The sequence below is a fragment of the Rhinolophus ferrumequinum genome, chromosome 7, assembly GCF_004115265.2.
Source record: "Rhinolophus ferrumequinum isolate MPI-CBG mRhiFer1 chromosome 7, mRhiFer1_v1.p, whole genome shotgun sequence".
In the NCBI taxonomy this organism is placed as follows: domain Eukaryota; kingdom Metazoa; phylum Chordata; class Mammalia; order Chiroptera; family Rhinolophidae; genus Rhinolophus; species Rhinolophus ferrumequinum.
The window spans coordinates 90,441,067-90,466,160 of NC_046290.1; the positions used below are offsets into that span (position 1 = coordinate 90,441,067).

At 39.5% G+C, this 25,094-nt stretch overlaps 1 protein-coding gene across 9 annotated transcripts in view; it reads right to left on the reverse strand.

Annotated features, from left to right (window-relative positions):
* LOC117024858 (NXPE family member 3-like) overlaps positions 1–25,094 on the reverse strand; it is a 42,990-nt gene continuing 17,896 nt past the window's right edge. For all 9 annotated transcript variants that reach the window (XM_033110479.1, XM_033110478.1, XM_033110475.1 and 6 more), the window contains 3 exons: positions 12,035–12,114; positions 11,449–11,661; positions 1–1,083 (listed from right to left, as the gene is read on the reverse strand). In XM_033110479.1, coding sequence (XP_032966370.1) covers positions 551–1,083; positions 11,449–11,661; positions 12,035–12,114 — 826 coding nt within the window. In that variant the 3' untranslated portion in view covers positions 1–550. The remainder of the gene's footprint in view (positions 1,084–11,448; positions 11,662–12,034; positions 12,115–25,094) is intronic.

Here is a 25,094-nt window from a genome sequence, read left to right on the forward strand (position 1 = left end):
AACTGGCAGCCTTTGGGGTTAGGAGCATGGAGCTCCAACCACCTGAGACACCGGGCCGGCCCAGAGCATGTATTACTTTTGACAAATAGGAGAAGTATTTTATTTTACCAATCAGTCCATAAAAGTCTTCACATATATACTCAGGCTTTCCACTAGGGTGGCTCTGATAAACTGAAATGGAATCCGTGTCTTAGGCCTTTGCAAGGCTTGTTGACACTCCACACAGAAACTCCAACACATGAAATGACAATCCTCCTATACTGGATGTACTAGATGTACTGATGTATTAGATGTTGCCAGCTCTGTCCCTACCCTCACCCTCTTAGCACTACTTTTCCATGTGGGAACTAAACCTCTCAAGTTGCACTGGACCACTGCTAGGCTGCTCTCCCCGGCCACCACCCACATCCCAATTCCTGCTGGTTGATTTTATGGCCAGTTCATTAGGAAGAGGTCAGAGAACGGGTACAGTCCGCTCAGGGAAGGGCCTGCAGGCCTGATCACCCCTCCAGCTTCTCCACCCACACAGTGCCAAGACCCGCAGAAGCGCTCAGGTGGGGCAGACGAAGGACAGGAGGAGGTCCACTTCATTGCCGACGATGAGCCTTCCTGGGTGGATGTTGTCGGGCACCGCCAGGCTGGAGGTCATTTCCCAGGCGTCCACAAAGGCCACACGGAGGTCGGCAAAGGCAGCTCGGAGGAGCCGGTTCACCTGCAGGGTGAGCCAGTCGCTGCCATATACGGACTTGTAGCCAGTGTTGGCCAGTTTGATGACCACGAGAGTGCGGGGCTCCCGGGCCAGCAGCGCAGCCACAGCTGCCCGGATCCCTGCCAGCCGTCGTGCAAAGATGGATGGAGGGAAGGTGGTGAAGTGGGCACCCAGCCCCAGCACCACCACGGTGTGGGGGCCCCCTGCCAGGCCCCCCAGCTCTCGGGCTACAGAGTGCAGGGAGGCCACTGGTGTGCGGAGGGAGCGCAGGGGCCAGCTGTGGGCCCGCCAGTGTAGCACTATGTTCCGAGTGGTCTCCACGGCCATCAGGGGCCCTGTTTGATATGTGGCGTGTAGATCCATGGGCTTTAGGGCTGTGGAGAGGAAGAGAGAGGAGGCCCAAAGGTTAGTATAGGACTGTGTACCATCCTCTTGGACAAATGAAATCTCTAGTCCCCATATTCCAGGACATAAGCATCCTGTCTCTAAACCCTAATGCTTACCCACCCCAACCCCAGTTTTCAAGGTAGCCAAGGATCTCACTATTACCATCCAAACTCCTATTCAGTTTGCTCTTATTTGTCTAAGACATTTGACTTCTCCATGCTGAGTGACCTCTTCCAGAAACCTCTCTTTCTTGCTTTAACACTACATTATCCTATTTTTTTCTACCATTCTGGTCATTCTTTGTTCAATTGTCAGCTTCATGTTTTCTTTGCATTCTGTAAATGTGGTATTCCCTAAAATTCTATCACTGTCATCTACTTTTCTTTACCATCTTCCCTTTGGGGAATTCATTCACTTCTACCTCCTCAGTTTTTGTCTAAGCCCTGATGGCTTCCTGAGCTTTGATTCCACACTTCCAATTGCCCAGGCAGTATTTTCTCTCTAATAGCCACCATGGCCTTGAATATTTTGTACATTGCCTGGATAGATCAATCTATCATTTTAGCATGCATAAATGTCTATGTCCTGAACTTCCCCCTACTGCCCCACAACAGTCAGCTATTGTTTTGGTGACTTTCCAATGTTTTGTTGTTTTTTTCTTAGCTCTCCCTGGGGAGGCCGTTAGCCATATTTAATACCTCTCAGTGTCTCAGTATGAACTCGAATAATTAACCAAGTCTCATTCATTATTCATTTTAAGGTTTCCTATGTGCAACACATGCATCCAACTTTTAGTTTAGGCTCTTAGTAACTCTTGGCTACATTCATCTAGCAATATCTTACCGGTACAAATTGGCACTGTTCTGGGTACAATGCTGAAAAAGAGACAGCCATCCTTGCCCTCATGGAGATTACTGCTTCTTGGGAGAGAGAGATTTCCTGATGCAGAAGGGAGGTTGGAAATTGGGAGGAACTGAAAGGAGGTTGGTGCTCCTGGAGCATAATGAATGGCACGGGGTGAGGTTAAGATATAGGCACGGTCTGGTCACGTAGTTCCTTATACATCATGTTAAAGATTTTGATTTTTGTCTCAAGTAAATTTAAAGTGAAGGTGAGTAGCATGATCCAATTTACATTTTAAAAAGCTCTTTCTTGTTTCTTTGTGAAAACCTGGGGTGAAATGGGGAGCCTGGTTTAAAGGACTTTGTGAGAGGCTTGGCAATGTCAAGGATGAGGAGAAATAGGGATAGAAACAAGAGGGTGATATTTATATATATATATATATACACACACACACATATATATATAATATATATATTATTATATCTGTAATTTTCTTTTCTTTTGGTAGCTATATTTTTTCCAACTTTGTGGAAGTATAATCAACAAATACAAATTACCTATGTTTAAGGTGCACAACAGGATGTTTGAGAGGATTACCACAATTAAGCTAATTAACATATTTATCACCTTCCAGGTACCATTTTGTATGTGTGATGAGAACACTTAAGATCTACCTTTTTAAAACTTTCAAATGTACAATACAGAATTGTTAACTTCAGTCACCATGCTGTTCATTAGATCTCCAGAACTTACTCATCCTGAATAACTGAAACAGATATATTTTTGATGTAGAGTAGACAGGATTAGATAACTGGAAGCTGGCATTAAAAAACAGGAGGTATTAGTGAGTGCCAGATTTCCAGTTTTAGCAGTAGGGAGATAATGCTATATGTTACCTTTTGCTAATGGTGCACTGTGACACTTGGCCCACATACCCTGATGAAGACAATTTTAAAAAGTAATTTTAAAAGTTTTTAAAAATTCTAAGAGAAGAATGACAGAATTGGAGATCAAAGGGATTAGAGTTGATTCTTAACTGGGGGTATTTGTGAGTAAAGACACCAGAGATAGGAATACTTTCTGCTTTCGGCTGAGACCCGAAAAGACTGACCTGGGATCATTTTCCAATCCATGCAAGTTCACTAAAAGGCAGATATGTATTCTGGTGGCTTTGAGGGATGGAACTTAGCATCCCCCAGAGGGGGAAAACCTAGTGTAACATTCCCTGTACTGGGCTAGAGACAGAAGAAATTCACTATGGATGGTGGTGCGTACTGTACTCCGAGGGATTATCTCTCACACAAGTTGAGATGGCTCACAAAACTTCCAACCTTGTTTCTAAACTGTAAGCACTCTTCTTAGATGTCTGCCAGAATGAAAACTTTCTTCAACATAAGATAACATTGCCTTAGATCTTACGTTATACATAAAAGTATTTTGTCAAATAAAACATCCAGAAAACAATAAAATATTACAAGACACTTGAAGAGGCACAACAAAATAAGCTAAATGCAATAGAGACAATAGAAAACAGAAAGAAGCCTATGGGGACTCCAGATACTGGAAATATCAGACACAAACTGTAAGGCAACTACGCTTACTATGTTCAAGGAAATAAATGTCTAATTTGAAAATCTCAGCAACGAAACAGAACAGTAAAAGAGATACTGAACATTTGAAAAAGAATCATCTAGAAATTATGGAAGTAAAAAATACAGTAACTGCAATTTGGAACCAATGGTTGGGTTTAATAGCAGATTGGACACAACAAGAGAAAAGTACTGAGTTGATACACAGATTGGAAAGAAAGACCCAGAACGAGTGAAGAGGGAAATCGATGAAAAGCATAGAAGAGAGGGAAGATACAGAGAAGAGAGTGACAAAAATAGAACACAATTTAGTTGGAGTCTCAGAGAAAAGGATGAAAAATAGGAAGAGGTAATATTTGAAGAGATCGTGGCTGACAATTTCCCAGAAACAAAAACATAATGAAAGACATCGATCTACTGTTTCAAAGATCCCAACAAAGCCAAAGTACAATTGTTGAAAAATCCATATCTAATCACATTTGATTGAAAATATAGAAAAAATCAAATGAAAAATAACTGAAGACAAAAATTACCAATGCCCCAGGAATAGAATAGAGGCTACCGTTAGACTCTGCAGACATCAAAGTATAATGAGGGAGTACTACAAACAACTCTACACACACAAAGTTGACATCTTAGATGAAATGGACCAATTTATTAAAAAGCACAGACTATTACAACTCACCTAATATGTAATAGATAATTGGAATAGCACCATAACCATGAAGAGAAATGTAAGAAACTTAACCAAATGCAATGTGTGTACCTTGCTTGACTCTAATAGAAAAAAGATAAAACATGCAAATAATTATAAAAGAAAGTTGATATAGACCGTCAGGCAAATAGGAATGAGAAAGTTTTCTTCATAATGATAAAAAGTTCAATTTTCCCGGAATTTGGAATAACTCTAAATAGCTATGCATCTAATAATATAGCATTAAGTAAATAAATAGAGCAAATTTCAAAATTCATGTGGAAAAATGGGAAAAATCACAATCATTCTGGGAGATTTTTATACATATCTCTTAATAACTGGTAAAGTAAGTAGACAACGATTAGTAATGATGTAAAGATTTCAACAACATGATTTAAAAACCATCCCTATTTAGACACTGAAACTATCAATTGCAGAATACCTATGTGGAACATTTACAAAATTGATGGTATACTGGTCCAAAAAGTGAGTTTTCCGCAAATCTCAAAATATTTCAAAATTTAAAAATGTGTCCTCTGGTCACAATGCAATTACATTGGCATCAATAACTAAAATAGTATTAACCAAAAGATATATCATATCCAAACATCTCAGTTGGAACCATCTTGAACTGCAGGTTCAATATAATCACAATCAAAATCACAACAGGAAAAAGTTCTTTTTCAATTCAACAAGTTGATTAAAGGAGTCATATGGCAGAACAAAGGGCCAAAAAAAAGGCCAAGGCTCTTTTTAAAAAGTGTAGAAATGTAGCTCCTGTCCACCAGAAATCCAAAATTCTTACAACACTATAGTAATAAAGACTGGGTGGTATTGGTGCTGATACAAGCAAATAGATTCACTAAACAGAATAGAGATCCCCCAAACAGACAGACATAAGGACACCTGCTTTATGACGAAGATGCCCTGCAGAGCTATGGCGAAAAGATGGCTTCTCAGTCAACAGTGCCAGGTCAATCAGGTACCCCAATATCCAAAACTTAGAAAAAAAAGGTGTTCTTTCATGACTAATAGAAAAATTCAAATGAAAACCACATAAGCCACTATGATACACCCATACTTTTTGCCAAATATTAAAAAATGATAATATGAAATGCTGGGCAAGAATGTGGAACAACAAGAACCACTGGTGAAAGAGTACACTGGTAAAACCATTTTTAAATATTGGCAGAATCAAAAATTCTAAAGATACACCTACTCTCTGATCAGCAAAGCCATCACCAGGTGACATCCTACAAATCACAACCTCATGTGGACTTAAAGTGACATGTACAAGAACATTTATAGCTGCATTTTTCATGATAGTCCCATCAACAGTAGAATGTAAAAATATCGTGTGATACAATCATACAACTAAATACCATGTAGCAGTGAAAATGAATGAGCTACAATCACATGAAAGAATACAGATGAATCTTATATACAAAAAAAAACCAGACACAACAGAAATCATAGTGTATATTTTCATTTATGTGAAGTTGGAAATCGGGCAAAATTCATCTCGTATATTGTTTACAAATGCCTAATAAGTTGGCAAAACTATAAAGAAACACAAGGGCTTAAATATTAGAACAGAATGATGATTTCTAGAATAATAGGAGAGAGAGAGAGGGAGTTATAACTTAGAGGAGACATGGTATCAGGAGGGCTTCTGGAGTGAGAGTCTTGTTGTCTTTCTTAATGGGGGTGGAGGTTATATGGGTGATCATTTTATAACAATAGAAATGTTTTATGCATTTTCTGTTATACTTTATAATAAAATTTTTAATAAAATTATGCACACTGATTAATATACAAGGTCTATCAATTAATTTCACAAATCTGCCATTTGCGCTTATATTGGCAGCACTGTACAAACAGCTCGGTAAGGTTTCCTAACCTTGGTATGTCAGTGTCTCACAGATGTGTTCGTGTCGATATGTGACGGTGTCTTGCTGAGTGGCATTCATTATTGTTGTTGCGTGTTTTTACGTGCCATCGTGAGAATGTCTGAGCTTGAATTAGAGCAACGAACAAACATTAAATTTCTTGTTAAACTTGGCAAGAGTGGAAGTGAAATCAAGGACATGTTAGTCCAAATTTATGGAGATAATGCCATGAAGAAAACAGCAGTGTACAAATGGATTAAATGTATTTTTGAGGGCGGAGAACACGTCACTGATGACGAGAGGTCAGGTTGGCCAGTAATGAACAGAGCTGATGAAAACATTGCAAAAAATTGTCAAATTGTGCGTCAAAATCATTGGCTGACTGTGAGAAGCATAGCAGACCAAGTAAACATCAATAGAGAAACAGTTAGGAAACTCTGAACTGAAAATCTTGGCATGAGAAAAGTGTGTACAAAAATGGTCCTGAAGGAGCTCACTGATGAACAAAAGCAAAGGAGAGTCGAAGTTTGCCAAGACCTTTTGGAGAGGCAAGATGATGTTTTAGGCTGTGTTATTACTGATGATGAAAAATGGATGTACCAATACGACCCTGGAACAAAGCGTCTAAGTGCACAATGGAAGTCAGCCAATTTTCCATGAGCAAAAAAGTTTATTCGGTCCAAATCAAAAGTTAAAATGATGTTGCTAACCTTTTTTGATATCAGAGGGATTATTCATTATGAATTTGTACCAACTGGACAAACAGTTAACCACGTTTACTATTTGGAAGTGCTGAAAAGGCATTGAAAAAGTTAAGAGAACCTGAACTTTTCACCAACAATTCATGGCTCTTGCATCACGACAATGCACCAGCTCACGCCACACTGTCTGTGAGTAAGTTTTAGTAGGTGAACAAATCACTGTATTGGAACACCCTCCCTACTCACTTGATCTGGCCCCCATTGACTTTTTTTTTTTACCCAAAGATAAAGGAAATATTGAAAAAAAGACATTTTGATGACATTCAGGACATCAAGGGTAATACAACGACAGCTCTCATGGCCATTCCAAAAAAGATTTCCAAAATTGCTTTGAAGGGTGTACTAGGCGCTGGCATCAGTACATAGCTTCCCAAGGGGAGTACTTCGAAGGTAACCACAGTAATATTCAGCAATGAGGTATGTAGCACTTTTTCTAGGATGAGTTCGCGAACTAAATTGTCCGTCCTCGTATGCTGATGGGAATGTAATGAAAATTATTCTGTTGAGAGGGAAGGTGATTTAGGAAGGAGGGGAGTAATTGGCAGAGAGATGTCCTTGAATGGGCAAGAGTGGATGAGACCTAGAGCTAAAGTGGAAGGAGCATGGAGAGTTCTTTTTCAAAAACAGGTGGGAATACAGAGAATACTAGTACAGATGCTGGTAAGAGAGGAAATGTGGTGGTGGAAATCTGGAATTTCACTGCTAATTGCTTTGTGTTGTAAAGAAACTATATAGGGTCAGCAGCTGACTGTGAGGATGAAGGTTTCAGGAAAGGAGAAGCTGTGACATCGTCAACAAGGACAGTGGTTCAGTCGTCCTAGGACACTGGCTCTCCAACGTCAGTGCCCATCAGAATCACCTGGAGACTTGTTGAAACACAGACTGAGCATCTCCCCAGAATTTCTGATTCAGTAGGTCTGGGATGGGGCCTGAGAAGTTGCGTTTCTAACAAGCTCCCAGGTGATGCTGATGCAGCTGGTCTGGGGACCACGTTTGAGAACTGCTGGAATTGCTGTGCAGCATTAGTGCATCCTAGAGATTTGCGGTCATGATTTCAAGTGAACAATCAGCATGGTGGAGTGAGACTGCCTCAGAAGCATCTATCCTGACCATTTATCTATCTTCCTCTGCCTCACCTTCTTCTTTTTTCACAGTATTTTTTCTCACAGAACTTTTCGCTATCTGTGACTTGTTTCTGAGTCTTTACATTAGCATGTATGCACAACAAAACAGGAATATTAGCATTTTTGTTGTTGGTCACTGTTATGTTCCCAGAACATAGAACAGTGCCTGAATATCACAGGTGCTCAATAAATATTTATCAATGAAAAACAAGAAAGGATGGAAGGAAGGAAGGAAAGAAAAAAGGAAGGGAGAGGAGAGACAGGAAAAACAAATTAACACACAAGCAACTAAATTATCGTATTAGTTTTGACTATTAAGAGAAAAATATTTACATAATTATAAATATAAACACAGTTCACTGATACGTCTAAAATTAACATAAATGCAATGGAAAGGTGGGAAGGGGAGGCTAGCTAGTTGCTTACCACCTTATTTTCTTTTCCTGAGAACTATATTTCCCAAATTCTCTGTTTGGACCTTGACTGGGTTGTAGTCATTGGAATGTAAGCAGTAAAGATGTACGCCACTTCCATGCCTGAACCTAAAGCACCCACACAATTCTCTGTTCTCTTTACCTCTCCCTTTTCCTCTCATTCTCTGTCTCTTTCTCCTCTTCAATGGGTTGGGTACAGAGGATCCAGTAGTGATCTTGGGAGGCACCAGGGGACAGTGGACACATAGGATGAAAGGAACCTGGGTTCTAGAACCACAACTTTGAGGACAACAGTGTGGAAGCCTGCTCCCAAACACGGGACTTTGGCTGAGTCCAACTTTCAAGTCACTGAAATTCTAGGGTTATTTTTATTTCAGCTAAAAGAGAAATGTCAAAAATGGACTCATTAGGCATTACTAGTGTATCAGTCAGGTTTCAATCAGGAGAAAGAAATCACACATTAGTTTGAACAGGGAAAATTAATGTAAAGAATTATGAACTATAATACGGGAAAGAGAATTCTAAAGAATACTATAGTGATGAGGAACCTGAATTCTGGAATAATTCTTTAGCTTACTAATTTGCTCTAAAGTAGTATCCTTCTGCTCTTTATTCCTCCTTCAGAGTTTTTAAAGGATATTTTCATTTGCAAAATATATAGTTGGTTCTTCGTAATATACAAGGAATTCAAAGTAACATATACATTGATTAAAATACAATTGACTCCAGGAGGGATCCAAGTTTCCTTTCCCGCTTGGTAGCAACATGGCATAAAACAGGTAGAGTGAAGAAATGCCAGTTGGCCCTGTGCTTGCCCACCCCTGGTGTCAGTAGGGCAAAGTGTGGAGCTAAACGTAAACTTGTACCTTCACCCAGTGGCAACAAGGCCGTGGAATGGGTGCTCCATTTTCACTGGGGTGGCATCAGCAGGACCCAAAAGGGAGCTGAACATACACCTGGACCTGCATGCTACACCTACACAGGGTGAGTGCTTGTTGAGAACAAAGGAAAAATATGACCCGGAGTCTCACAACATAATACGCACAATGTCCAGTAAACAATAGATAATCATTCACCATACCAACAATCATGATCATCACAAATTTGAATAAGAAAAGACTATTGCCAAGTGCCAACACCAATATTACTCAGATATTGCAATTATCTGACAAGGATTTCTAAAGCAGCCATCATAAAAAATGCTCGAATAGCCAGTATGAACACTACATAACTATTAGTATAGCTAAAATTTAAAAGATTGACTTTTCCAAATATGGGTGAGAATATAGAGCAACTGGGAGTCCTATCCAGTGATGGTGGAAATACAATGGTATAGCAAGTTTGGAGAAGTTTGGCAGTTTCTTAAAAAGTTAAACATATACTTACCATATGATCTAAACATTCCATTTTAAGGTATTTATTCAAGAGAAATGAAAGCATATGCCCATACAAACATTTGTGCACAAATATTCATGGCAGCTTTATTTGTAATAGCTAAAAATTGGAAACAATCCAAATGCCCATCAACAGATGAATGGATAAACAAATAATGGTATATCCATACATACAATGGAATACGACACTACAACAAATAGGGAACGAACTATTGCCACATTCAGAAATGTGGATGAATCTCAATAAAATTATGCTGAGTGAAAGAAGCCACACAAGGAAAAGAGTACACATTGTATGGTTCCATTTATATGAAGTTCTAGCAAATGCAAACTAAGCTAAAAAGACAGAAAGCAGATGTGTGGGTTGCCTGGGGTCAGAAAAGGGTAAAAGGGAGGGATTAGCAAGGGCTACCAGGAAAGCTTTCTGAGTGGTGGATACGTTAATTGTCTTATGTGTGGACATTGTTTTCCAGATGTACATACTCGTATGTTATAACTTATCCAGCTGTCCACTTTAAATATATGCTGTTAATGACTCGTCAGTTACACCTCAATAAACTGTTTAAAATAAAGGGGAACCTCAAATTAGGCCGAGTGACTGAGAGTGACGATATGGTTAAATATCTAAACTTTGCAGGAAGACAGGATTTTATCTGCACTACCCACCCGAAATTGGACATAATATGTTTAAGTGGACTTTCCTCAAACACCCGGTAAGTAAGGGCCACAATTAGCAGGTTGCTAACTTGACAATTGAGTTCACAGAGATTATGACCACTGAATAGTGGGCCAAGTCCAACAGGCATTCAGGCTAGCTTTGCTGTTCTACCTTCCCACTCAGATATCTTCAAGACTTGTAGTAACTTTGGAGTAGGTACTAGATGCTTGGACATAATTTTATTTAAAATAACCACTATAGACGCTAAGTGTTTGTTTTTCTTTTCTAAATGAGAGGTTATTCACAAGTTCTATCAGTGATAATTTTCTGTTTTCCATTAATCTTGACTTTTTAGAAAAATGGCACACGTGGAAGATTTAAGATTGGATTAATTTAACTTTGGAGGGGCTGAGAAAATGACACTCATTCAGCAAAAGTCACTCAGGTTTTAGGTGCTAAGAGAACTATAGCTCTATCAGCTGCTAGTCAAGACACAACAGTGAGGCAAAGGAAGGAGAGAGAGAGAATAGAGAGGAGGAAAGGAGAGGAGAGGGGAAGGGAGAGAAAAAGGAGGGAAGAAGAAATTGAGGTGGGTAGGGTACAAAAATCTGAACTTTATTTCTTTCACGTTAATTTTACTTAAGAGAGAAAATGAGGATTTTATTTAAAGACTAAATCGGGGACTGTTCTTGTATTATCAGAAATTGTATTATTTGAAAGGTTTTTTTTAATGCTGTCATATGAGTTCATTACATATCTTCTGGTCAACCAAACTGGAAAGGAAGCTTGGTGATGATAATTACATTCTCTCAGCTCTGATTCATTTGCTCATTTGCCCTTGGAAAATTCCCGGCATATTGCCCCAACCTCTGTAACATGGGAGTCTTGTCTCACAAAGCCCTCCCTGTTCACCTCTTCCTTCCTGAAGCTCCAGGTGTCCTGCCCTCTCCCCTCAGGGCCACTCACAGGGCACTTTGTCACGCAGATACTCCCACCACTGCCGAAGCGTGGAGTCTCCCATCATGTGGACAACGTGGCCAGCCAGGCAGCCCAGGATGCTGTCAACAGTGGGGAAGGAGCGGCTGGAGCAGGACAGCGAGTGCCACACTTCTTGGTGGTAGAAGCCAGAGGGTTTTGTAGCCGGGAGCCCAGGATGGCAAGGGGGCCGTGCGGACAGGGCTACAGGAAAGGGGAAAACAGAATAGCGCTAACGTTTATAAATTACAAAATGCCAGGTGCTCCTCTATGCTCTTTACATGCATTACATTATTTCATTTACTCTTTGACAAAAATCCATGAAGTAGTATTCTTATCTTCATTTATAAGTGGGGACACTGAGGTCCTGAAGTATTAATTAATTTACCCATGATCAAGAACAGTGACTGGCAGAGATAGCATTTTAACCCCAAAGTCTAACTTTACAGCCCATGTTACTAACCAGTATGCTATACTGCGCTAGCAGGGGTGGTTAGGGCTCTACTCCCAATCAAGGAATAAAACCCCTCCAAGTCTATTACCCGCACGACCCCCAGCATATGCCAGCCCCACTCACCCAGGCTGCTGTTCTCTGGGGTTGACATTCTGACCTGGATTGGAGAAATGCCCTGAGGGAGCACCTTGTCTGTCACGTTCCTGGGGAAACACCAAAAGTAAGCATTGAGGGAAGGTGACCAGGTGAAAGCTGGAGACCAGTATGAGCATACGATGGTTGACTTGTGATTTCTACTCTAAGTTCAAAGAGTTTGAGGTAGTTACAATACAATTAGCACATTTACACTGTGAAGCAATTACAATAAAGAGTCAAAAAATAATGGAAGGAAGAGAAAATCATATCAGGAATCTGGATCTTCTGCAATCAATCTACCCTTTGTCTCTCAGTCTACTCACAGTCCAGGTAATAAAAGAACATCGAAGCTGGGTTGTGTTGTTCTCCTTCTCTGATAAATGGAGGTACACAAGCATTCCAGGAAAGACAAAGTTCCTGGCACTAAATTCTGGAAGAAACATGGAGCAGAATAATTTTCTGTTACGTGAAAACTCACAAAGAGCATCGTGTGCAATAACCAGGCTAATATCAACATTTGTAAATCAAGTTGCTAGTATGTACCCTTGATATGATGTGATGAAAATGTAACCTTATCTCTGTGATCTTCCTCCCTCAAGCTCATAACCCACCTCTAATTACTCCAAAAACATCAGATAAATTTCAATAGAGAGGAATACTACAACACGTGTATAATTAAACAATACTCCTCAAAACTGTCAAGGTCAAAAAAGACATCATCAAAAATGGCGGCATGAGGTGAACCTCTGTAAATCTTCCCTGGAATTTACAACTAATCGAACAACAATAACTCCACAAAGGAATCCCTGCACAGCAGACAGGCAAGACGAAGAGGCCCACTACTGAATTCACCTAAAGGTTGGCGAATTCTGCGAGCGGGGAAGGAGGGAAGGGAGAAGTGTGGAGTCGGAGCCCCGCGGGTGCAGGATGCAGACCTAGCTCAGTGCTCCGAGCTCACTGCATATCGGAACTACCCCAGCGGTTGGGGAGGGAGGAATTCGGACTGCTAGGGCTCCATTTATGGCCTACAGGGCTAAGGGGATAGCATGTAACATGGCTAAACCCAAAGCTCTCGGCAGAGACCTCAGAGCAAAGACTGAGGGGAGAAGCCTGAAAACGGTGGTTTGAGCCCTCACTGCCTCAGAGAACGAAAGCCTGAGGCACTGAGACTAACCGCCCCCTCCCTACCCTCCCAGAACTCGCCCTGCCCCCACCTGCCCAGTGCTAGAAGTGGAACAGTAGCAGTGTCAGATCAAAAGAACAGAATATTGGCTGTTCAGGGAACTGTGGACCGCAGACAGATTCGCAGTCCAATGAGTTCTGGCAAAGGGGAGGGCACTGTGGAAGCAGGACCGCTGTGGTGGTGGTCGCAGCCATTGCTCTGGGCCACCTCTCACAATTCACCCCGCCCTGGCCCCACCTATCTGGGCAGATCCCTGCAGGAGTAAACAGAACTGCTGAAACATAGGGGCTCTGAATCTGGTGCAGGAAGAGCTTTGGAACTTCAAAAGCTCTCCGCATACCCACACGGACACTGCGCCCTGTGACCCAGGCAAACTATTAACAGAGGAGAAGCCCGTCTCCCAGGGAATCCCCCCATTGTGTGAGAAGCTGGAATAGTGCAGAGAAAACGTAGCACTACCATGTGAGAGAGAAAAAAAAGGTTGCAGTTGGCGAAAAAATAAACCATTCTACCAACAAGTACTGGAAAACAAAAGAAAGACCTCTTCCTATCAACCTGTTGCAGAAGCCACTCCTGTAGATGTCTAGGAAGAGAAATAATCAATCAGTAATTGCCATGAATAACCAAGGCAACAAGACAGCTCAGAAACAAAGTGAAAAGTCTCCAGAAAAGGAACTTAAAGATATGGAAATATGTGACTTAAATGACAGAGAATTCAAGATTGCAGTTCTGAAAAAACTCAACAAGATGCAAGAAAACACAGAAAGGCAGTTTACACAATCAGAAACACAGATCAAAGAACAACATGAGCATTTTACGAAAGAGATTGAAATTTTAAAAAAGAACCAAATAGAATTTCTGGAGATTAAGAACTCAAAAGAAGAAATTAAGAATGAAATAGCCAGTCTAGGTAGTAGAGTTGACCAGATGGAGGAAAGAATCAGTGACATCGAAGATAGAAACCTGGAAATGACACGGATGGAAGAAGAAAGAGACTTGAGACTTAAAAGAAATGAAAGAACTCTACAAGAACTTTCTGACTCCATCAGAAAGAGCAAAATAAGGATAATGGGCATACCAGAAGGGGAAGAAAGAGAGAAGGGAACAGAGAATATATTCAAACAAATTGTCGATGAGAACTTCCCAAACTTGTGGACAGAACTGGATCCTCGAATCCAAGAAGCAAATAGAACACCAAATTACCTCAATCCCAACAGGCCTTCTCCAAGGCACATTGTATTGAAGCTGTCTATAATCAACGACAAAGAAAGAATCCTGAAGGCAGCCAGAGAAAAGAAAACAGTAACCTACAAAGGAAAGCCCATTAGATTATCATCAGATTTTTCAGCAGAAACTCTATAAGCCTGGAGGGAGTGGAACCAAATATTCAAACTATTGAAAGAGAGAAAATATGAGCCAAGAATAATATATCCAGCAAAGATATCCTTTAGATATGAAGGAGGAATAAAGTCCTTCCCAGACATACAGAAGCTGAGGGAATTTTCTAATACACAACCTGCACTATAAGAAATACTAAAGGAGGCTATTCGACCACCATCAACAGGGACAATCTGTGGCAACCAAAACATAAAAAGGGGGAGAGTAAAGGCCTGAACCGGAATATGGGAATGGAGAAAGTAAGCATGCTAAAGAAAATGGAATACTCTAAATATCAGACTTTCTTTTACATAAACTTAAGGGTAGCCACTCAAAAAAAAAAATCCAGAACTGAAATATATACTGTAATAAAAGAAGAAACAGAGGGAAACATCATAGAATACCACCACACAGAAATAATAGACAACAACAAAAAGGCAAAGAAACAATGGAGACACAGCCTTACCAGAAAACTAAAGATAGAATGACAGGAAATCCTCACATATCAATAATCACCCTAAATGTAAATGGACTGAACTCACCAATAAAAAGTCACAGAGTAGCAGATTGGATCAAAAAACTAAACCCAACCATATACTGTCTCCAAGAGACACATCTCAGCTATAAGGACAAACATAGACTCAAAGTGAAAGGGTGGAAATTGACACTCCAAGCAAATGGTACCCAGAGAAAATCAGGTGTAGCCATAATGATATCAGATGAAACAGACTTCAGGGTGAAAAAGGTAACAAGAGACAAAGATGGACATTTCATAATGGTAAAGGGGACTATACAACAAGAAGACATGACAGTCATCAATATTTATGCCCCCAATCAGGGAGCACCAAAATATACCAAGCAACTACTAACAGAACTAAAGGGAGAAATTGACCAAAACACAATTATACTAGAGGACTTAAATACATCATTGACAGCTATGGATAGATCATCCAACCAGAAAATAAATAACGAAATAGCAGCCCTAAATGACACATTAAATGAAATGGACATAAATGACATATATAGAGCACTTCATCCTAAAACATCAGACTATACAATTTTTTCTAGTGTACATGGAACATTCTCAAGGATAGACCATATATTGGGACATAAAATCAGCCTCAGCAAATTTAAGAAGATTGAAATCATACCAAGCATATTCTCTGATCACGAGGCTTTGAAATTGGATATCAACTGCAAAAAGAAAGCAAGAAAAAACACAAATACATGGAGATTAAATAACATACTTTTAAAGAACGACCGGGTCAAAGAAGAAATTAGAGGAGAGATCAAAGATACATAGAAACAAATGACAATGAAAATACATCCTACCAAAATTTTTGGGATGCAGCGAAAGCAGTTTTAAGAGGGAAATTTATATCATTACAGGCCTATCTCAAGAAACAAGAATGACCCAAATAAAAAACCTCATGTTACACCTTAAAGAACTAGAACAAGAAGAACAAATGAAACCCGAGGTCAGCAGAAGAAAGGAAATAACAAAAATCAGAGCAGAACTAAATGAAATAGAGAACAAAAAGACAATAGAAAAAAATTAATGTGACAAAGAGCTGGTTCTTTGAAAAGATTAACAAAATTGACAAACCCTTGGCTAGACTCACTAAGATAAAAAGAGAGAAGACACTAATTAACAAAATCAGAAATGAAAACGGGGAACTTATCACGGACGCCACAGAAATACAAAGGATCATCCAGGAATACTGTGAAGGACTATATGCCACCAAATTCAATAACCTAGAAGAAATGGGCAAGTTCTTAGAAACATATAGCCTTCCAAGGCTTAACCATGAAGAACTGGAAAATCTAAACCGACCGATCACCAGTAACGAAATTGAATCAGTCATCCAAAACCTTCCCAAAATCAAAAGTCCGGGACCAGATGGCTTCACTAGTGAATTCTACCAAACCTTCAAAGAGGATTTAATACCAATCCTGCTCAAATTCTTCCAAAAAATTGAAGAAGAGACAGTACTCTCTAACTAATTTTATGAGGCCAACATTACCCTGATACCAAAACCTGGTAAGGACAACACGAAAAAAGAAAACTACAGACCAATATCTCTGATGAATACAGATGCAAAAATCCTAAACAAAATTCTAGCAAATCGAATACAACAATGCATTAAAAAGATTATTCATCACGACCAAGTGGGGTTCATCCCCGGGGCACAAGGATGGTTCAACATCTGCAAATCCATCAATGTGATACATCACATAAACAAAATAGAGAACAAAAATCATATGATTATATCAATTGATGCAGAAAAAGCATTTGACAAGATACAACATCCATTTATGATTAAAATACTTAATAAAATAGGTATAGAAGGAAAATACCTTAATATAATAAAGGCCATATATGACAAACCCTCAGCTAATCTCATAATTAATGGTGAAAAACTGAAGCCCTTTGCTCTACGTTCAGGAACACGACAGGGCTGTCCCCTATCACCTCTGCTTTTCAACATAGTGTTGGAAGTCCTTGCCAGAGCAATCAGGCAAGAGAAAGAAATAAAAGGCATCCAAATTGGTAATGAAGAAGTTAAATTATCACTCTTTGCAGATGACATGATGCTATATGTAGAAAACACTAAAGACTCCACCAAAAAGCTATTAGAAACAATCAACGAATACAGTAAAGTTGCTGGCTACAAAATCAACGTACAAAAGGCCATTGCATACCTATATACTAACAATAAAATCTCAGAAAAAGAAATACAAAAAATAATTCCTTTTGCAATTGCAGCAAAAAGAATAAAATACCTAGGAATAAACTTAACCAAGGATGTGAAAGACCTATATGCTGAAAACTAGAGGACATTTTTAAAGGAAATTGAAGAAGACACAAAGAAATGGAAAGACATTCCGTGCTCATGGATTGGAAGAATCAACATAGTTAAAATGGCCATATTACCCAAAGCAATATACAGATTTAATGCAATCCCCATCAAAATCCCAATGGCATTTTTTAAAGAAATAGAACAAAAAATCATCAGATTTGTTTGGAACCACAAAAGACCCTGAATAACCAAAGCAATCTTAAGAAAAAAGAACAATACTGGAGGTATCACACTCCCTGACTTTAGCTTGTACTACAGGGCTACAATAATCAAAACAGCATGGTATTGGTAGAAAAACAGACACATAGACCAATGGAACAGAATTGAGAACCCAGAAATAAAACCACATAAATATGGACAGATAATTTTTGACAAAGAAGCTAAAAACATGCAGTGGAGAAAAGACAGCCTCTTCAATAAATGGTGCTGGGAGAATTGGATATCCACGTGCAAAAGAATGAAACTGGACAGATAGCAATCTGTCACCATGTACCAAAATTCATTCAAAATGGATCAAAGACTTAATCATAAGACCTGACACAATAAATTGCATAGAAGAAAACACAGACACTAAACTTATGGACCTTGGGTTCAAAGAGCATTTTATGAATTTGACTCCAAAGGCAAGGGAAGTAAAAGCTAAAATAAACGAATAGGACTATATGAAACTTAAAAGCTTCTGCACAGCAAAAGAAACCATCGACAAACTAAAGAGGCAACCAACTGAATGGGAGAAGATTTTTGCAAACAGTGCCTCCGATAAGGGGCTAATATCCAAAATATACAAGGAACTCATGCAACTCAACAACAAAAAAACAAACAACCCAATTGAAAAATGGGCAGAGGACCTGAAGAGACATTTCTCCAAAGAGGACATACAAATGGCAAATAGACATATGAAACAATGCTCAACATCACTAATCATCAGAGAAATGCAAATAAAAACCACAATGAGATATCACCTCACCCCAGTCAGAATGGCTAATATCAACAAGACGAATAGTAACAAGTGTTGGAGAGGCTGTGGAGAAAAAGGAACCGTCATACACTGTTGGTGGAAATGCAGACAGGTGCAGCCATTATGGAAGGCAGTGTGGAGGTTCCTCAAAAAATTACGAATAGAATTATCGTATGACCCAGCAATCCCTCTCCTGGGTTTCTACCCAAAAAAACTGAAAACATCTACACATAAAGACACGTGTGCTCCAATGTTCATTGCAGCTTTGTTTGCGGTAGCCAAGACATGGAAACAACCAAAATGTCCTTCGATAGATGGATGGATAAAGAAGTTGTGGTATATATGCACAATGGAATACTATTTGGTGGTAAGAAAAGATGATATAAGAACATTTGTGACAACATGGATGGATCTTGAGAGTGTAATGCTAAGCGAAATAAGGCAGACAGAAAAAACAGAGAACCATATGATTTCACTGATATGTGGTATATAAACCAAAACAACAAAAGAACAAGACAAACAAATGAGAAACAAGAACTCATAGACACAGACAATAGTTTAGTGGTTACCAGAGGGTAAGCGGGGTGGGGAGTGGGAGATGAGGGTAGCAGGGATCAAATATATGGTGATGGAAGGAGAACTGACTCCGGGTGGTGAACACACAATGGGATTTATAGATGATGTAATACAGAATTGTACACCTGAAATCTATGTAATTTTACTAACAATTGTCACTCAAATAAATTAAAAAAAAATTCCAACAATTCCACTCACAGGTGTTTATCTAAGAGAAATGAAAATATTTGCCCACAAAATTGTTCTTGGCAAAAATTGTTAAAGTTGTGCAATGTTGACAGCAACTTTATTCATAATAGCCCAAATTGGAAACAACCCAAATGTTCATCAAGAGGTGAAAGGATAAACAAACTGTGGTCTATTCATACAATGGAACACCATTTATTAATAAAAAGGAAAAAAAGGAGAAAATTACTGACATGGAACAATATGGATGAATCTCAAAAAACATTTTACTGAGCAAAAGAAGCCAGGTACAAGAGTACAAACTGCATGATTCTATTTTTATGCAATTCTAGAAAAGGCAAAACTAACACATACTTTCAGAAAGGAAATCAGTTTTTGCCTGGGCTTGGAGGTGGGTGAGGGAACTTGACTGTAAAGGGACACAAGGGAATCTTCAGAGGTGGTGGAAATGTTAGAACCAAATGTTAGAAATGTATCTTGATTGTGGCGACAGTTACACAAGTGTACACATTTATCAGAACTCATTGACCTGCACATTTGTAACAAATACATTTCATTGTATATAAATTACACTTCAATACACTATATTTAAATTTTTTTTATCAAAACAGAAAACTCAGACAATAGGATTATGAGCTGCTGAGTAGTCTGTAATTAAATAAATAGCTATTAAGAATAAATATCTGTAGCATGAATGTATGAGCGAACTGCTGTCTCTAAAATTGATGGGCTAGAGTGCCAGTGAGGCCGGAAATGCTGTTGGGCTCCCTTTTTGTGTGTTTCCACCTAGCTGTCTCTCCCAGTCCTCAAAGCTGAGGTTGGCCGCTTACCTATGTTATGTTTCTTCCCTCACTTCCCAAGGCAGGGGAGGGTGGGAAAGGGGCAGCATTTTAATTTACAGAAGCTTTCTCAACATTAACTCCCTTACCAGAATATATATCAACCGGCACCCATCCTGACTTCCTACTCGCCCCATTTTGAAGAAGAGGTGATACTGTACCCTAATGCTACCTCCTTCTGCAGCTTTTAGATTGTACCACTTTCTTTCCTCCTCCTCCTCCTTGTTTTTTGCACCATCTTCAACTTCTTCCCCCCAGTTCTTTTTCCCCAGAACATAAACATAATGACATCTGCTGCACTGAATGAAGCACCTCTTCCGCTACCTCTTCTTGTATCTACAACTCAGTCAGGTTCCTTTCCTTCACAGGACAACTTCTTGAAAGACTCATCTGCCCTTGTTATCTGCCTTATTTTTCTACTTTTTATGCGCATTTTTAAAGTTACTTTATTATGTACCCAACATCCAGCTTTAGTGGATCTTAACATTTAGACAGGTCTGAACTAGATCTCTCTTTAGATAGGAATAAATCAATCACTAAAATAAAAAATGGCGTAAAGATCAAATGTTGGGGAGTGTGCAGAAAAACTGGATCTCTAAGACATTGCTGGTGGGAATGTAAAATGGTATAGCCACTCTAGAAAATAGTTTGGCAGTTTCTTATGAAATTAAATATCCACTAATTACACAACCCAGCAATTGCACACAGACATTTATTCCAGAGAAGTGAAAACTTATGTTCACAGAAAAATCTAAGTATGAATATTTATGGAAGCTTTACTTACAATAGTCAAAAACTGGAAACAACCCAAATGTCCTCAATGGGTGAATAGTTAAAGAAACTGATATGATGAAATACCAGGCTGCCATAAAAAGGATGGATTATTGATGTACGCAGTAACTGTTTTCTATTGTAAGTACTAATTCTGCGTCAATTATGTGTGTTACAGGTATAATCTCCCAGTTTATATCTTGACTTAATCTATGTTTAGGGACTTTTTGTCATGAAGAAGTTTTTAATTTATATATCACCCCATTATGAATATTTTCCTTTATGATTTATGCCTTTTGTTATGTCTAAAATAATATTTTCCTAATCCAAAATCATAAAGATGTTTTCTGCTATATCCTTACTAAGTTTTAAGGTTGCTTTTTCACATTCAGGTCTTTAATCCTCCTGACATTGATCTTTATGTATATAAACTGAGGTTCAGATCTAGTTATATTCTTTTCTGTTTATTTCTATTCAATGCATTCCCCATTGGTTTGAATGCCTATCATGTTTAGGTAAAGTTATTTATCTTCATGGATTTAGTCTTTTCTATGATTTATTTACGCCTAAACAAATGCCACATTCCATGTCAAGAGACTATTTCACACACACAAAAAGCATTGAAATATAAAGAGATGAAAAGGGGTATGCCATGCAAATTCTAAGCAAGGGAAAGCTCTTCTAGGAATATTCATAGTGTAAAAATTAGGACTTAAGACAAAAAGCAAGAAAGTAACACAAATAATTTACCACTAACATAAAACAATCACAAAGTTGAATGTATTTAACAAAAGGGCCTAGAAATAGCTAAAATGAAAACTTCCTGAATTACAATGAGAAACAGTCATATCTACAAACCTACAAACACAATATAATACATTTATGTCTGAAACTAATAGACTAAGCAGACGAAAAAAATAGTGAAGAAATATGTGTTTGGAATAAAACGCTTAACAAGACAAATCAAATAGGTTCAGAATTTCATTCTGAAGAAATAGAGAATACAAATTATTTTCAAGGAAATATAGAATACAGACAAAAATTTTAGTCATCTGTTGGGTCACAAATAAATTCTCAATAAATTTCAAAGAATTGATATTAGAAACCATACTCTTAGTCATAATGCAAATAAATTAAGAAAAAATACAAAGATACCCAACTCCCTACCCTATATCCAGAAACTAAAAATAATTCCTAAATAATTCATGACTTAAGTAGGAAATCACTGTAGAAATTATAAAACATGTAATACTGAATAAAATGAAGCTCCCATATACAAAATTTGGAGAATACAGCTAAAACTATACTCAGAGGGAAAATTTATAGTCTTAAGTATAATTTTTATCCCATATAAAGAGGATTGATATATAGGCTAATTGTTCTGAATCATGAAATTAGAAAAAGGAAATAAATCTTAAATAGAAACGAGGAATGGCGGCAGTGGGGCGCACTTTCTGAGTTCTCCTCCGGATCTGCTTACAAACGGGACCTATAACCCATCAAAGAACTCTTTGCTCATCACACAGAACAGCTAAGAGACTCGTGGAAGGATTACTTGAAGGTGCGCTAATTGGGCGAGCAGGGGAAGGAAGGAAGGGAGTGGAGTGAAAACGCACTGGCCGGTGGCAGAATCCAGGCCCACGGCGACGAGGAAATCCCGGCCCGCTGCAGCGGCGGCGGCAGCGGCGGTGGCAGCGGGGGTGGCCGCGGCGAAAACCGTGGTGGCACCCGCAGTTCCAGGCACACACGGGATTCCAGGGCTGAACGGAGAGCACAGAGACCAGGAGGTGGGCTCTTTCCCTGCGTCCACGGCTGATTTCTCCCGCCGGGAGGGTGGCTAGTGGGCCGTAGGGCGGACAAAGAACACAGACTCCATACCTGGGTCCCACCCCTCCCCCCCCTTGCAATCCTACCCCGCCCTTCCAGAGACTTAAACTGGCCCCTGAACTGAGGAGTAGTGTCAGATTACAGCGGAGCCGTAGTAGTGCTCAGGCTCTCGGAAGACTGACAGGCAGCCCTGACCCAGGGAAGAGGCTGGGAAGAGTGTGATTTTGGCTGGGCTGGGAGAGAGAAGACCCCCTCCATCCCCAGTCCCCACCCTTTCTGGCCTGCCTAGGGCGGGGCAAGTGCAATTGCAGAGACATTCCCAGGGATCAGCAGTAAACGGCAGACGCAGCTCTGGGCTTTCAGCAGCTCAGAAATCTCCCGCCCGCACGCCCCCAAACACACACACACTGAAGAAGTGCCCTAAGACTCAGGAGTACTGGACATGGGGCTGGTGGTGCTACTCTCAGTGTGCATATGTGCAGGCAAGGGCAGAAACTGCACTGACTTTGTAAAAACTATAATCCAGGCCCACGTATTTAAATCTACAGTCCCAAAGTCACTCTGGGCACCAGGTGACCGGCTCTGTCTGCGCAATAAGCAGGGGTTCTTTGGTACAGCAGAGGACAACCTGGACATTACTTGGTGGGCTTAAGCCAAGACTGGCGCTGCTTTTTGTTTTGCTTTGTTTTGTTTTGTTTTGCTTTGTCTTTATATCTTTGATATCTTTGCCTGTGTCAAATGGGGATTATCGGGAGTTTTTACATGTGAATGTATTTGATTTTTTTCGTTGTTGTTGTTGTTGTTGTGCTTGGTGATTTGCTTTGTTCTGAAACTGCCCTACCAGGGCCCAGCTTAAGAGTCACAAGATTCAACATATCCAGAGGCCAACTCCAGACCAAACCGGAGTACTACTGGGTTTGACCTACAAGTCACCCACCCAGAGGGAATTCTCTGCAGGCACTAGAGCCCATAGAAGCCGAACCACATTTAAGTGGTCAACCTTCACGCAGCAGAACGCCGTGCGGTGGGCAGAGCCAAGTCTCACAACGAGTCAGCCTAGGAGTTAACCCCACCTACTCACAAGCAAAAAGCAATGAAAGATCTTCTTGAACAGGACAATATACACAACACATGAGTCACCTTTGGAGCACATGCAGAGGAGAAGAACGACGTAGTGCAAGTCAAATATAAAGGACACATACTACATAAGATAACCTAGCAAGAACTAAGAACTCTAGGGGATCTACCTAATACATCAAAACAAACACAGAGAGTCAGCCAGAATGGGGAAACAAAGATACATGTCCCAAATAAAAGAACAGAAGAAACCTCCACAACTGGAACCAAATGAAGCAGAGGTAACCAACCTTTCAGAGACAGAGTTCAGAACACTGGTGATAAGAATGTTTAAGGAGCTTAGAGAAGACATAAAGAAGGATTTAGAAATCATAACGAACAACCAGTTAGAACTAAAGAACACAATTACCGAAATTAAGAACTCACTTGAAGGAATTACCAGCAGGTTAGATGAAGCAGAGGATCGAATCAGCGACTTAGAAGACAAGGTAGCAGAGATCACCCAAACGGAACAACAGTAAGAAAAAAGAATAAAAAACAATGAGGATGGCTTAAGAGACCTCTGGGATAACATCAAGCACAACAACATGCACATCATAGGAATACCAGAAGATGAAGAGAGGAAGCAAGGGATTGAGAACATATTTGAAGTAATAATGTCCGAAAACTTCCCCAACCTGATGAAGGAAACCAACATACAAGCCCACGAAGTGCAGAGAGTTCCAACCAGGATAAACCCAAACAGGTCCACACCAAGACATATTACAGTTAAAATGGCAAAGCTTAAAGACAAACAGAGAATCCTAAAAGCAGCAAGAGAAAGACAGAGGGTTACATACAAGAGAACTCCCATAAGACTATCAAATGACTTTTCTACAGAAACATTGAAGGCCAGGAGGGAGTGGCAGGAGATACTCAAAGTGATGGAAAACAAAGGCTTACAATCTAGATTACTTTATCCAGCAAGACTATCATTTAAAGTTGATGGAGAGATAAAGAGCTTTCCAGAAAAAAATAAGCTAAAGGAATTTATTACCACCAAGCCAGCATTGCAAGAAATACTAAAAGGACTTCTGTAAATAGAAGAAAGATCAAAACAACCTAACTACAAATTTTAAAATGGCAATAACTATGTACTTATCAATAATCACTTTAAATGTAAACGGATTAAATGCTCTAATCAAGAGACATAGGGTGGCTGACTGGATAAGACAGCAAGACCCTTGTATATGCTGTATACAAGAGACTCACCTCAGAACAAAAGACACACACAGGCTGAAAGTGAAGGGTTGGAGTAAGATATTTCATGCAAATGGAAATGAGAAAAAAGCTGCAGTTGCAATACTTATATCTGACAAAATAGACTTTAAAATGAAGAACATATTAAAAGATA